The sequence below is a fragment of the Choristoneura fumiferana genome, chromosome 4 (genome assembly GCF_025370935.1).
Source record: "Choristoneura fumiferana chromosome 4, NRCan_CFum_1, whole genome shotgun sequence".
In the NCBI taxonomy this organism is placed as follows: domain Eukaryota; kingdom Metazoa; phylum Arthropoda; class Insecta; order Lepidoptera; family Tortricidae; genus Choristoneura; species Choristoneura fumiferana.
The window spans coordinates 11,014,376-11,029,465 of NC_133475.1; the positions used below are offsets into that span (position 1 = coordinate 11,014,376).

The window sequence follows — 15,090 nt, forward strand, 5'->3', positions numbered from 1 at the left end:
GATCTTTTCAAATGCTTACACTCTTCAGTCTTCACACTACTTGACTACAAATTTCTTGGGAACATAGTGAGGTGGTTTCCTCTTCCCTTCCACACCGCAGTAATTAGTCCGGAGTTCGTAGTTGGCAATAGAGAGCGCTGCTGCCCACTCTCACATCAGGTCTCTTATTAGGCTGCGGCTCCACTGAGGCGGAGACGAGCGGATAATGAGGCGGAGGCGAGATGTGGATTTATCTAATATGACCCCTACACGTCTCCTCTCTGCTACGCTCGTCTCCGGCTCAGTGGAGCCGCACCCTAATTCACCTTTTACTACACCCACGGTAAGAGATAGGTCTGTTTTATCCTATAATCGAGTACGGTAGGGGCGTTACTGAGATAGATCCTACATAGTTTTATTTTACATAGAACCAAGTATCCTAAGTTAGTTTTGTTGGCTGACTAATGTGTCATTTACATAATCGTGACGATAACGATGATTTTTCCCAGTCAAAGTTTGCACATATGTTTTAAACACCATGTTTACATATATTCGACACCTCCTACGTATACTGGTACACAGTGCATAATCATAAATTTACAGGAGAGCTGTTCAAAGGTTCCAAAACTTGTAACTTTCTCATTTGATGATATAACTTTTCAAAATTTTGCATTGGTTCCAAAAAAAATATTTGCTTTCTACCTGTATTCATGGAATTTTGAAATTTCTTATAGTTTTTGAGAAAATTGCAGATACACTACTATACGCGTATTTTACATCTTGTAGTTGTGCGGTATACTGAGCTAATTACCACTTGCTCCAGTATACGGCGTAATGCGTAGATTACTGATCTAACGATATTTTTATATTGTATATGAATTTTTAGATGAAATACTTATATGGCTTGCAATGAACAATAAAACAGATGCTCTTTTACCTTCATCTATTGATTTATAAACGTTTTTATCACTTGCATCAATATACGCTAACATTAGCATGCCACTTGTACCAATATACCGCTAGTAATGTTTTAAACTTGCTATACAAAATACAGAAATATACCTTTATAAGAAACCTCACTTGAAATATAAATGGTTTTATTAAGAAAAGTAATTGTATTAAGTGTTTTAAATTAATAGAAGCACATTCAATGGATTCGTATTCCTGTTCAAATGTGTACTCGTATTTTATTGTGAAAGGTTCCTCATGTGATACATATATCGCATCGCACCCATTTGTACATAACGGTTTAGCTTTTGTGCCTCTTCAGGGTTCCGTACCCAAAGGGTATAAACGGAAACCCTACTTCTATATACTACTTCGCCGTCCGTCCGTCTGTCACCAGGCTGTATCTCATGAACCATGATAGTTAGACAGTTGAAATTTTCACAGATTATGTATAACTGTAGTCGATATAATATATATATAACAAAAATAGAACAGAATAAATATTTACGGGGGCCCCATACAACAAATGTATTTTTTTTGCCATTTTTTTCTAATCCTAATGAAGTTGTATAGATGGTATGGAACCCTTCGTGCGCGAGTCTGATTAGCACTTTGCTTAAGCCAAGCTTTGACATGAAATATTGAGTCAAAGTCAAAATATCTTTATTCAATTTAGATTGTAACAAGCACTTATGAATGTCAAAAAAATCTACCACCGGTTCGAAAAAACCTCTGTTGAGAAGAGTCTGGCAATAAACCTAGGTATATTTTGTAAACAGATTTACAATCATATTTTAGTGATATCTATACATCACAAGTATTTAGCACAACTACATATTTAAAACAGTTCTCAATTCGCTATTTGGAGTAAGCACTCGTCAATGCGGATCGGAATTATTTCCAAATTTCCCTATCCATGATATAATCATTAATTTTAATAATACGCCTTATATATTAATGTCTTCTTGACAATAGATTTAAATTTTGTGTCTGTTTCTGAGTCTTGGGAAACTTCTATAACTTCATACGGTTTACCCGTTTCGCCATATACATAGCCAGGTACCATTTCTTAGGTGTGTATAAAAAAATGTGTATAGGGGGTTATTAAAAACCTGTACTATACTTGAAACCACATTAGGGCTACTAATTACTAATATGATCCAAGTAGAAAAATACTGTGATTCGAAAAAAAAAAGTTTTGCATGGAAGTGGAGTCGCAAGAAGACTTTCTAATTTCGATGTTTTCCCACTTATATCGTATAAGTAATCAGTAGCCCGAATATGGGTTACAGTATAGTACAGGATTTTTTTTATCAACCTGTAGGTATATTGAAATTTACTGTTATCATTTTAATTAAAGCATGCATGCCTTCGCTTTCTTTTTGGGGATGCTCAACTACCAGAATGCAATGTAATACTGCAATGTTATATTTATAGCACGCGTACATGTAGGTATAGCCGAGGAAACTGAATCACGTACTGGTACTGGGGTGGAACCGTTGTACTACCAATGTTATGTTGACATCCCATATATTTGCCAAAGAAATCATAGCGAAATAGATCACGAAAAGGTTTCACATTGGATTTAGTTTCCATGACTGTCTATGAGAAATACGGCAATTGTGGTCTTGCCCTCCGCAATTGTCAGACCAAAACATGTTTTTTTTTATATATACTATCAAATTATGTGTTCATAGAACAGTTTAAACGGTCCGCACGCAGCGACGGCTAGCGCGTACACTGAGGCAACTGCCAGTTACACTGGACTTCCCCCGCCCCGCGACAATATCGGTGCCGCGTATAGTGGTGCATGTCGGTTGCCTCAGTATACGTTGTACCGATTAGCAAAACGGTGTTAGATGCATTCATATACGTCACTTTATTTCCAAAACTAATAGGAATATCCGTGCAAATTTTTTGTGGTAGGTAAATAAGGAAATATTAATCACAAAATTGCAAAAAACTAAAAATCAGAAATTTGTCACTTGTACCAGTATACGTAGGAGGTGTCGATATGTGTCATGCTGTTTAAACGCTATTTTAGGCACTAGACAGTTGCCGACTGTAATTAATATGTAGGTAACTATGTATTGTTCTCTTTAAGAAGAGTTTGGGCAAAGCATTCAAATGACGATTATCATACGTCTGGATTTGTCTGGACATTTGCAGACAATTGGCTTTTCGTCACTTGATTAAATACATGTCACAATGTTGGATATGTTTGGCCTTTTGGAGAGGAGAAATTATGCAACTAGCTATGGAGAGAGAAATATTCTATTTTTCGCACGGTAGAATACGGAAAACGATAAATCGTCGAAGGGCTAGCTTCAATCATTGACATAGTTTGAAGAATATGTATTGAAGTCCCTAGTAATGGGTAACCCACTTTGCTTGAAAAACAGATAATCATTGGGGAAAAAGTGTTTCAAGTGGCGATCATCGACTGGTAGATGTCCAGATGCATGGACTCACAATTGGAAGTAAGTGTACAACAATGACGTTCAGTAGTGTTTTTCGGTCCCCTCCCCCTCCCCTCTGTGCAGAATATCAAACTAGCCCTGTAACTTAAAACACTGCCTTTGTGTTTGAAGTTTTCGAATTTTGCTACGGTAACTCTAATTTTATATCCACATTCAGCAAAAAATCTCTTTCTAAGGAGAGTGTGAGAAGTGTATGATCAATGATTATGAAACGTCACAAGCACTGCTTTCCATAATATAATCAACATTTTACCGAAACACTTTGCACTAAATCAAATCATATTCGAGATAGTGCGTAAGGGACGACGATATTTACCTAGCGATAAAAAATGCGGCCATAACCGACGGGTGCAAGAAGCGTTCACTTTCGATCGTTCGATACACTTAGCGCGACATAACTCCATTATCGCCCGCTACGGGCTTTATCGCGCTGTATCGTAAATATTCACTGCTTATTCCCTCTAATAATGACTACGAACTCGAACTGAGGGGCTACCACGAAACTCGCAAATCGAAGTTCGTATCGCACCGTCCCTTTCACTCGCGTATTAAATGACCATAAGCGTCAGCGGGATGGCAACATACGAAGTTCGAGTTTTGCACTTCGTGGTATAGGGCCTGATGGTGTGTGTGTGTCCACCTTTCCACCTGTAGATGCAGAAGGTTTGTGGAGAAGAAAATGTGGTAATTAATTCGTGGTTTTGTGTTTTGCTCATTGTAGATTCTCATATCTGACTTTAGGCCCAGATAACGACTTGCATGCGCAAACGGCTTGTGCAAAAGTTGACGCAAAAACTGTAGGGCGTCCAAAAGCCTGCGGTATACCGTTTTGCCGTCTTAACGCACATGCTTACTTGTGCAAATTGGAATTTATCTGCAAAATTACACTTGAAATTTACCATGAACTTTTCGGTGAAGGAGAACATCGTAAGGATACCTGGATACACCTGCAAAGTTATTAAGTGGTATGTGTGAAGTTCCCAATAGGTATTGGGCTCGCGTAGTACCTACATGCCTGGTCCTCATAATGTAAGAGATGACGAGTCCCAGCAGTCGGACGTGTTTAGGCCAGAGCAATGGAAAAATTCTGGATATTAAGAACAAATACTTTTTAAAATCAAACACATGCTTTTAATTTTGAGCGCGGAGCGCAATCTTGGCCATTTTCATATTTACGTCGGATAGACATACATCTCAGATATTTTACGATCCAAAATTTAATTAACAAAATAGTCTCAACAGCTACCAAAGAAACACTAAACCCATTAACAGTCGCTCACTTTTTCACTCCATTATTGTAATTAATTCAATTTTATTTTCAGAGCAATACAGGTCCAACTATAAAAAAGGTATATTATGTACAATAAAATTAAATAAACTAAAATTATATTAAATCTAAAAAAGGACCCTGCGGCATGGTACCAAAGATGCTGGCAGCATTTCCCCGCTGGATCGCAAGACTGATGCGTTGAGCGAGGAAACTGCCAGCCCTTCGGTCTCCTGTGGTATCTCTGAGTCTCTTTGATAGATCTTTGAAGAGACTCAGAGCGCCAGGGCCCCACGGACCAAGGGTCTCGACGCCGAAAGGTACAAAATCATATTCAGCACCGAGACCACTGTATTTTCCTGCTTTGGCAGTATCCGCCATTTCTGCTGCTGCTGCTGCCCTTATTGTAATTAACATCATTTCTTTTTAACGAAATTAATCAAAGGCTGGTAAATGGCATTGGAGACAAAAGAATATCGCGTTCGATAAATAACGACCGGCCATTCCTTTCGCACTCGAAATAATAAATCATGTATCACAGAGCTCAAAGAACGAAAAAAATGTCAAATCGATATCGGCTCGTTAATATTATTCTCGTATCGTACTACGCTGCTTTAAAAACAAAACGAGTTCAAAAGTTTTAAAACTGACCAATTGCGAGTCAGACTTGGGCACTGAGAGGTCCGTACATCTTTTAACATCCAACTCACTAGACTAGATCTAAGTAGGTACCTGACGAAATTTGTTGATTTGCACTATATTTATGTCTATAATGAATCCGAATTTGAAATTATCATTTTTAAACGTTATGCATACAGAACGATTTCTTTGTATGGGGATGCCCTTCATTTCTATTTTATTTTAATTATTCCTACACTAGAAATAAACATAAATATAAGTACTACGGCTCTCGAGATACAGCCTGGTAACAGACAGATGCACCTCGAAGCGACAGTATTAAGGTTTAGTTGGTATTTGTATGGAAAAATTTGACTGAAAAATAAGAAACAATAACGATATTCGGAGCGCGTAGTTTTCTTATCGATTTAATAGTATGTGAAGACTGGTTAGTGGTGTCTTTAGTGGAAATGATCTGAATGATTCAAATTTCCCTAACGGTGATTGCATTTATCAGTAAATTTGATGACGCTTCGGAATTGGGCCGATGATGAATAAGAGTATAAATCAAACAGATTAACTAACAACTTCCCTGTTCAATTCTTGTATGACTATGATTCATACAAGAGTTTTGAGGATACGCTCAACCACGTACGTGATTCGTTTTTGAAGGCAAATTTGTCCCATTTTTTTTTGCTTGCAATGCCCCAGTCATAGCAGTATGAACGTGTACAAAAAGCTTACCTTACATAAACGGTGAAAGTGGAGTAGTCAAAAAATACTACAGGGGGGGACAGTGTAGTGTTTTTAAAGTCGGAAAAATTTCGTCACAAATCGTAACAGTAAATATTATTTGCATTGTATATTTAGATTCCGCATTGATTTATGTGGCCGAGTATTAAAAATGTCTATTAATGTTATATCTTAAGTTCGTATATTTAATTTTATTTTTTCAGTTTAAGCTCCAATCGGCTCGCTGGAGCTACAAGTTGCCTCCTAGAGTGCACAATCATGTACAAAAGTTGCATTGCGGTCGGACTTGCTTGACAGATGTTCCACAGAACTGTTGTCTTTACTAGTAAAAAATCAGATGTCATATTGTCTGACAAAGTCACGATTACATTCATCGGTCTCTTCAACCACTATCTCTTAGTGCCGTTTGACAGATAATTTTAGTGATACCAAGATATAGTCCTTGGGTGCTTTTCGAAACCTAATTTAGAATAGACGTAGATTGTGTTATTCTCAAAATGTAACGTATTGTTTTCTATTGTTTCAGCGAGTACCAACTTAGTAGGAAAATTCACGCAGAGCGTCCGCCGCATCGTACAAGACGTCAAGGACGAAGGAGCATCCAGTAAGTTTTTTTTCTTAGCTTATGAAGTATACCAAACGTCCATGTCGAGGGTACAGTAACATCCCTTTCTTTTACATTATTTTAGACTAATATTCACCATTTCTAGCATCAAAGATACTATATCATGTTACTTTAATTTCATTATACGGCGGCTCATTAAATGTCGTCAATGTTATCATGACGTCAATATCATCTGAACAACATACTGTTTATTACAGCGTCACTAATATTCTTAAAGCATGTACACATTTTATGATTGATTATACAACCAAATTTCCTACCACTATTTCGCAAAAGCAATGCCAATATAAAGACCACTCTACATCCTTATTAAAATACTTAAAGTAACGGTTACGATAGAAACCAAAAATCACAATGACATCATGGCACATTTCCAGAAAAGGATATTATTTATGTATATTCAAAATCATTAATTGAATTGCCTGCTCGAGACAAATCACTTCATATGAATCCGAAGTGGTTTTGAGAATTTGTTCTTTAAGGATCCATTCACCGATAGCAGGTAAAAATAAAATTAACCAACGAAGTCGAAGTGTAAAAAATAGAAACCCGAATAAAGCCAAAGACTTTCAAGTCCATGTAACAATTATTATCCCATTATTAATTTAGGTGCTACTTTGCAGAGGGTCATATCAAATCAATGAATATAATTATGCCAATGATTATGATTATGTTATTATAATTATTATTATGTATCATAATATTATGTTGTAATATTATTACTTACCAGTATTACTTACCATCATCCTCATATCAGCCGTAGCACGTCCACTGTTGGACATAGGCCTCGCCAATAGACCTCAAGTTACTTCGTTTGGAATCGGCCTGCATCCACCGTGAACCCGCGGCTTTAACCAGGTCATCCGTTTATCTTGTTATCAAATCCTACCCTGTATTACTTAAGAGAACTAAAACTAAAACAGATGAAAAAGAAGACAAAATGTCTAGGATCTACGTTTTCGTTCCAATAGAAACACTAGACGCAACTTCCCGGAAGAGGTCAACATTGTTTCGTGTTAGTTTTATCTTATCTCATCAAAGCGCTTCATTAGCTTATATCGGATTCAGTTAGAAGAACAGTCGTGTAAAGGCGTTATTAGTTATTCGGTAAGGACCGGATTAATGTAGGATGTAGCTAACAGCCAAATCACTGGAAACTACGGGTAACCAAAGATAATGTAATTGTTCTTAGAATCTAACCGTCTTCAAATTTGGGGTAAATGGGCGTTTACTGGGCAAATGGAGTCCATCTTTGGCCACGTCTTCGTATTCACAAAGTGTGATTGTGGTCAAACGCAAGTCTATTATTAAGCCCCGACGCAAAAAGAGGGGGGTTATAAGATTGACGCCAATGGCTATCTGTGGCATCGTAGCTCTCAAACAGCTGGATCGATTCAGTTCAGCCGTTTTTGAGATATTGAGCTTTGGAATGACAATCGGGGGTTTTTCAACTTTTCTATGTTTGGTGAGGTTAATACATTGAAAATGAACTCGTAGAGAGTTTGAAACACGGTAGCATTTGTGTGATGTTTTTATAACGTTAGTGTCTATTTATGTCGATAATATAAAAAACTAAAATCAAATAAATAAAAATCTTTAGGTGGGCCCAATCAAAAAAAAACAAAGCAACTTGGGGGAGGCCTATGTTCAACAGTGGACGTCCTATGACTAATAAGATGGTGATGACGTGTGCTACTGAAGTTGTAGTAAAGTTGTAGTTCAAAGTAAGCAATCTTCCCCGTATCGGCTGTGTATAGCCCCAGTCTGACCGGAATGCTAACGCCGGGCTCTTTGATTAGTGTAGACAAGGCCTACGTGAGGGCCGCGATTCATTAGCCCTGTCCCAAGCCTTTTTATATATTCTCCGGTTTCGTTACAGAGGATTTGAGATGTTGAGAATACTAAGGGTATTTAAGGGTATTTTTTAGGGATTTCTGTCTATTTGTCTTGGCGTGTTAGTTAAATGGTTAGCAAATAATTATGTAGAGATGAACTGAAACAGAGTGAGTGTGAGTCTAACATCTGGTAGCATGGTGCATGGTTGTGTTGCTCTGAAGATGGGCTCTGGTTCTGGTTGAGTTCGAAACGTCGGTGTAGTGTGGTGGTGGTGATAGATGAGTTTGTGTGATTTGTGTGTGTTCGTATAGTGTGGCGGTGGAGGAACTGGATGAACACACATTTCTTGCATAAACGTAGCTATCATAACGTTGCGGGTGAGCAAACTAATTGTTTCAGTTCATTGATATGGACCTCCGCAAAGTAACACCTGATTCAATACATGACATACATACCTGATACATATATGTAGATGTATAATTTTGTGGGTCAATTTTATCCACTTCTAGATTATTATGACAACGCCAAAAGAGTTAGAAAAAGCTTTTTTGTTCGATTTTTGGGTTTATTAAACAGGAGCAACGCGCTCCTAAGAAGGACTACGAATTAGCCCGAAACATGTCGAGCTAAACTCGATTTAAGACGTGAGTATCCGTTACAATATCATTTAATATGAGTGAGTCTCACGGTAGTTTCAGTTAATAGCCACGTTACTCGTTACATTAATAATCATTTGCAAAAGGCAGGTAAAAAAACCGGTCAAGAGCGTGTCGAACACGCCCAAGATAGGGTTCCGTAGCTAATACGATAAAATGTAGTAATATTTTTCTATGACTTTTGTATTTTGTTATATTAGGGTCTTGGATGTTTAATATGTAAAAAAAGAATAAAAAAATATATTTCAGTATGTATTTATCTATATAAGTATGTTTATCCGTTGCCTAGTGTCCATAGTACAAGCTTTGCTTAGTTTGTGACTAGGTCAATTAGTGTCAAGTGTCCCGTGATATTTATTATTATTTATTTTATACCTAAGGCTGCTATTTACTCTTAAATTACTAAAAATTCTCAAGCAAACTGAGGCGTTATAATTTTCTTTGTATGTTTGATATATTTACTACCATCATAATTTTTTTCAAAATTTTCTAACCAACGGTTTAGCTTTTAGAAACAGATTACTAAATCGAAAAATTCCCAGTCTTTGCAACCCCCCTACGATTTTAAAAGACCTATCCAATGATACCCCACACTAACGGGTTAGACGAGAAAAAAAATTACCCCCACTTTTAAGTCTATAGTAGGTAAAAAAAAAAACATTTTTATTTTACCACTGTCGGCGTGACTGTTATGTATATTCATGCCAAATTACAGCTTTCTAGTACTAACGGTCTCTGAGCTTAGCCGCGGATAGACAGACAGTCAGACGGACCGACAATAAGGCGAAACTATAAGGCTTTCCTTTCCTAGTTGACTACGGAACCGTTATAATTCGATTTGTTGGACTGGCCAACCACATATTATTCGTTCAACGCCAGTTAAGGCCTCATTACTTGTAGTACGTTTTTATCGACCATGTTTTTCGATTTTAAATCTAATTAACGAAATACTAGTATTTAAATATCAATTTAAACATTAAATAATTAAATTAACACAGCTCACAATGAGATCCACACAAAACTAAGCTAATGTTTACACATCTACGAAATGACGCTTATACAAATAACATTGCAATTATTTTATACATTTATCCTTTTAACACGCAACAAGCATATCATGATTAATGATTAAAGCTAAAGCCAATGTTCAAACCGATAACAAAGTTGACGCTTTGATAAATAACCTTATTTTAATAATAGCTAAAGCGGTGCAGTGTGTCTGGTCAAAGTTCGAAACAAAAACCAAATGATCCTGCTGTAGGTATATTTTCCACACTAACCATTTCGAGCTGCTTTTCGCACTCCAGTAACTTTTTCCTTCGTACGTACAGCAGGGAACATTTTTCTTTTACATTATTAAATTTATAATTTTATAACTCTGTACAAAAATCAAGATTCTAACACCAATCGTCTCTCATAGACTTATAATAAGACGATAAGTTACTAGTCTTTAATGTTGTCATGAATTTGCATTTATATGAAATGTCTGTCTGTACGATTAATTTGTCTGCTTATCGTATATTTCGTAATATGTAAACAACCTAGTTTCTAAATTTCGATTCTTCAATGCTACTTTCAGAATAAACAAATAGAACTCTAAAGTTATGTGTTATGTCATTGGCATTGTAATCTACCACAAATTTTTGTTCCAGGAGAACTTGGCCTTTTTTACGGTTCCGACCCGAAGGGTGCCAACGGAACCCTAATTACTGAGACTCCGATATCTGTCTGTCTGTCTGTCACAGGGCTCTCTAAATGTTGCCAACAAAATGTATTCAATTATTTACTAAGTGCATGGTCACTCGGCAGTTAAAAGTGTAGGGTTTGTACTAGAATTAAGCTTTATGTATTACTAATACTATGATCCTTTGTCGGTCGAAATAAAAATATTATTATTATTAAATATGATTGCGAACGATTCATTAGTAATAACTGAGGGTGTAAGTAGGCTTAGCCTTGCTCACGTCTCCCGAATCACCCTGTATATTTAATTATAAAACTCGCAGTTAGTATACACACGAGCTTCGCTATACTCGTTATCACTCGCATCACGTAAAAATATCTATATTTCTATAGGCGACCCAGTAGGAATCGAGTTATGGCACCACGTCACTGACTTCTACGCAACTAGAAAAAAGGGTAACGTAAACGTAACCATTATGGTTTCAGAAGAGCAAGGTAAAAGGCTGTAATTCATTAATATAGCTCTGCACAATAACGCTTAAATCAATCAACCAATTTCAAATTCAAATAATTTATTCAGTAAATAAGCCGCAATGGGCACTTTTACACGTCATTTTTTAAACCACCAGCGCTTTCAGAAAGACCATCATTGCCAAAAATAATGCGCCGCAAGAAACTTGGCAGAAAGTAGTTTTTCAAAATAAAATTATTACAAATAAAATACTTAAAAACTACAGTACAAAATTAAAGAAAAAAGATACAAAAAAAGGATAATAACCACAAGATATAATCCACTTTTTCACTTATACATTGGAAATAGCTGAAAAAAAAAATCTTCTAGTCTATGAGGGAGAGAGACCTATGTCCTATTTTCAACAGTGGACGTCCTTTGGCTGATATGACGATGATGATGTAGTCTATTGCATTCCTGTTTAAATACCTGCTTGGTCCCAGTTCACGTTTCGCGACTGTATAATTTGTAATTTCTTAATGATTTACTCGAAACGTGCGATCCTCTAAAGGCAATTTAAGTAATTAACTACTCGTTCATTACTTCACGAGAGAATTTATGCTGTAAGTTTATTTGATTAACTTAGGTACTTCCCTCCTGAGGTATGATATTAAGCTGTGTGTAAAATTTGTAAATGTGACCTTCTAATGTAGGGTAAATTAATTTCAAAGGCTCAAAAGACCCGATTGAATAAATATATTTTGACTTTGACTTTAGCGTTTTTTCTGCGCGTTCACAGTCGTTTTTGGCATTAAATTGAACGCGTGCGCTCATTTCTGCTTGTTCGATGTTCCAAAAACGAGCTTATACGCGCAAATAATACGCTAGTCTGAAATCACCCTAAATTATTATGATCATAACGAAACACAATATTTATGAAGTTTCTTTTGTCTTCGTCAACTCGAGCGCTACGTTGCTAGAATTAAAGCTATGTCCCGTTCATTGTAGGTAGATTCCCTTACGCATTACCCTCTCTCTGTATACTATAAAAAATCTCAGCAGTGTGCACAATTGACTCAGTAACTAAGCGCTTTACTAATTTTTATGATAGTTTCCATACCAGAAAAAAATGGGTGATTTTCACTTTAACTTGTCAAAGAAAAAGTCTTTGATGGAATATAAACGTCCGTACCATACTTATTAAGCTTTACAAATAGCCGTTGACTTTGGGAGGTATCTAAAGTAAATCCTTGGTTGACTAATCTACTCAACCGTAATGAAAACCGAAGGAACAGACCATCAATGTCCGGATTACATATTCTTTTTTGCTTTTTGTAATAATATTTATTTATCTTTGATTAGTGAGAAACGAAAAAATTAGCACGCTGCGTACAGATCCGCTACTTTGCTTTATTCGCTAGATAGTAAAACTGCATACCTAATAAACTTTCTTTCGTTACCAGGCGGACAGACAAAGGAAGAGGTGATAGAGACGAACGAGCGGCTGCGTGGCGTGAGGATCCGGCTGGATGAAAACTATGATACTGCGAAGAAGGCGCTCGTGACACTCATGACACGTTACAGCGAGTCCAAGGCCCAAAGAAACCTCTTCACCAGATACGCGCTTTTGAAGGCCATGATTAAGGTAAGGTTTTTGAAAAGAACACCAGAAAATCGTATGTTCTAAGATACAACTCCTGTAGGCGTTTACTCAGCGCCCCCATAGTATCTCTCTGTACTTTCATGAAGGAAGTACCTACAGTCGAGTTTATAAACTTGTGAGCAAAAATTTGATCAAAAATATATGAACACGACTCTATTGTTAACGGCGTAGAAGCGTGTTCAGTATTTTTGATTGAATTTTTACTCACAAGTTTATGAACTCAACTGTAGAAGGGCCGCGCAGTGGGGTAAGCAGCTTTGTGGTTGCCTACCGTGCTACTGGCGGTAGCAGGTGCAGGTAGGTGCAGCTGTTAAGAGCTGCCGACCCTGGAATTGACTCACTACACCCCAGAAGTAGACGAAGATAGCAGTCATCGTTTGTACCACTACTGCTTTGTCATTACAAAAATACTTACGAGTACAGGTTACGTTATATTTGCAGCCTCCGTTGTGTACATTTTCCGGCAATAATATCTGACAGGACAAAGCACTCAAGTACATCTGATACTGATACGCTCTAACAACCTATTTGCGTAAGATATGTTGAAGTGCTTTGTCGTACCAAATATTATTGATGGTATGAAAGAAAGAGAGAAGGATTTGTTTTGGCTCTATCAGTACCACCACCTATGGTAACTGCATACCTATTTGTACCTCATACCTAATAGTCATAAAGCTTTTGCTTATTTAGTGAAATAAGTAAATATCCTCCAAATTTAAACCTAAACAATATTTCTTTTAACGAACGAAAACTCATTCGACCGATACCCGAGTCAAAAAGTACCACAAACTAGTAGAACGCTAATTCAATTAACACTAATAAACTGAATGGAGTTAGAAACAAATTGCGGGGCAAAGCGAAGTAAGTACATAACAAAGGCAGTCGGTGGCACTGGGGATGAGCTAGCGCGCCTGTCTCGCTGCCCGAGCTATGTTTAATTGTATCAAGAAATTAGCACTTGCTTGCATAACCTTGCTAATCCGGGTAGAGCTTCTATCGTATTAGATACTTAAATTGAAGAAATACCTTTATGTGCCGATATATGCATGTAAACAAGATGTTTTAAAATTAGTCCAAAATCAAATCGTCAGCATTTTCTTTTTATTTTGCCCTTAATTCATGTGTAAGAAAATTACATTAATCGTTTTATAAATACAGATGATATTTACAATAAATATGAAACGATTTTTCTCTTCGAATGAATGAATGAGTGGATTAACGGTCTTTCACAGTCGTACAGATTCGTGTACCTGCCACTGTCAGTTAGTAAAGTTGTTTTGTTAGGTTACTGGTCCGTTTATTTTTTACCCCCTGTGTACATTATGTACCGGTCCCTGTTATTATTACATTATAGGTTTACACTAACTTTGTGTACATACTTGCGGAGTTCGATAATTTTCCCACACTTTCTTTTGGACATCTATAATTGGGTAGACTGCGTAAGTGACTTAGCAGTTAAGGAATACGTGACTTATAGTTAGTTATTGGCTTTGGCACCCACAGACTCGCGGCTCGGGAGCCCATACACGTGTGATTTTCCTCACACGCGGAAATCGTGGCATGAGTGTGGTGTTACCCTCATATCGTACGCGAAACACGTACGACCCTTCGGTAGTTAGGCCTACCCTGCAAATTCGCTATTATATTTTCGGTTTGAAGACAGAAAATATAAACAATTTCCTTTTGTAACCCACGTAGAGACATTCTTTATTCAATTTTACATTGTGTGGTAGGTATTCATAAAAACTGTTTTCTCTAGCAATGATAACAGTGGCTGCATAGGTAACTACTGGAAAAATGAGAACAATAATTGTCCATGTGCATTGGTGGATACTAGTAATACGAGTATTAATATATGTTTAATATCAATGCAAAACATAACAATGTCAAATGAATAAAATGAATGGAACATTAAAACTACATTATAACAACATTGAACTGATGCCTTTGCAACTTTTCTGTTTCTATAAGAAACGATGACTAAGAAATATTTATTGATTTATTTTAACGATATTGCTATGACGTCTTATTCAATATTCAATAGGCATATTAGGCAAGCTCTGCGCAGGGGGCGACACTAGCACAAGCCGTAAAGAAATCGCCATGAACGTCATTTCTCTTTATATTTTGT

The 15,090-nt window shown here is 36.9% G+C and overlaps 1 protein-coding gene across 1 annotated transcript in view; it reads left to right on the forward strand.

The window, feature by feature from the left end:
• LOC141427452 (uncharacterized) overlaps positions 1-15,090 on the forward strand; it is a 266,714-nt gene that overhangs the window by 219,023 nt on the left and 32,601 nt on the right. Inside the window, exons 3-4 of the mRNA XM_074086932.1 lie at positions 6,572-6,649; positions 12,760-12,941. Of these exons, the coding sequence (XP_073943033.1) occupies positions 6,572-6,649; positions 12,760-12,941 (260 nt within the window). The remainder of the gene's footprint in view (positions 1-6,571; positions 6,650-12,759; positions 12,942-15,090) is intronic.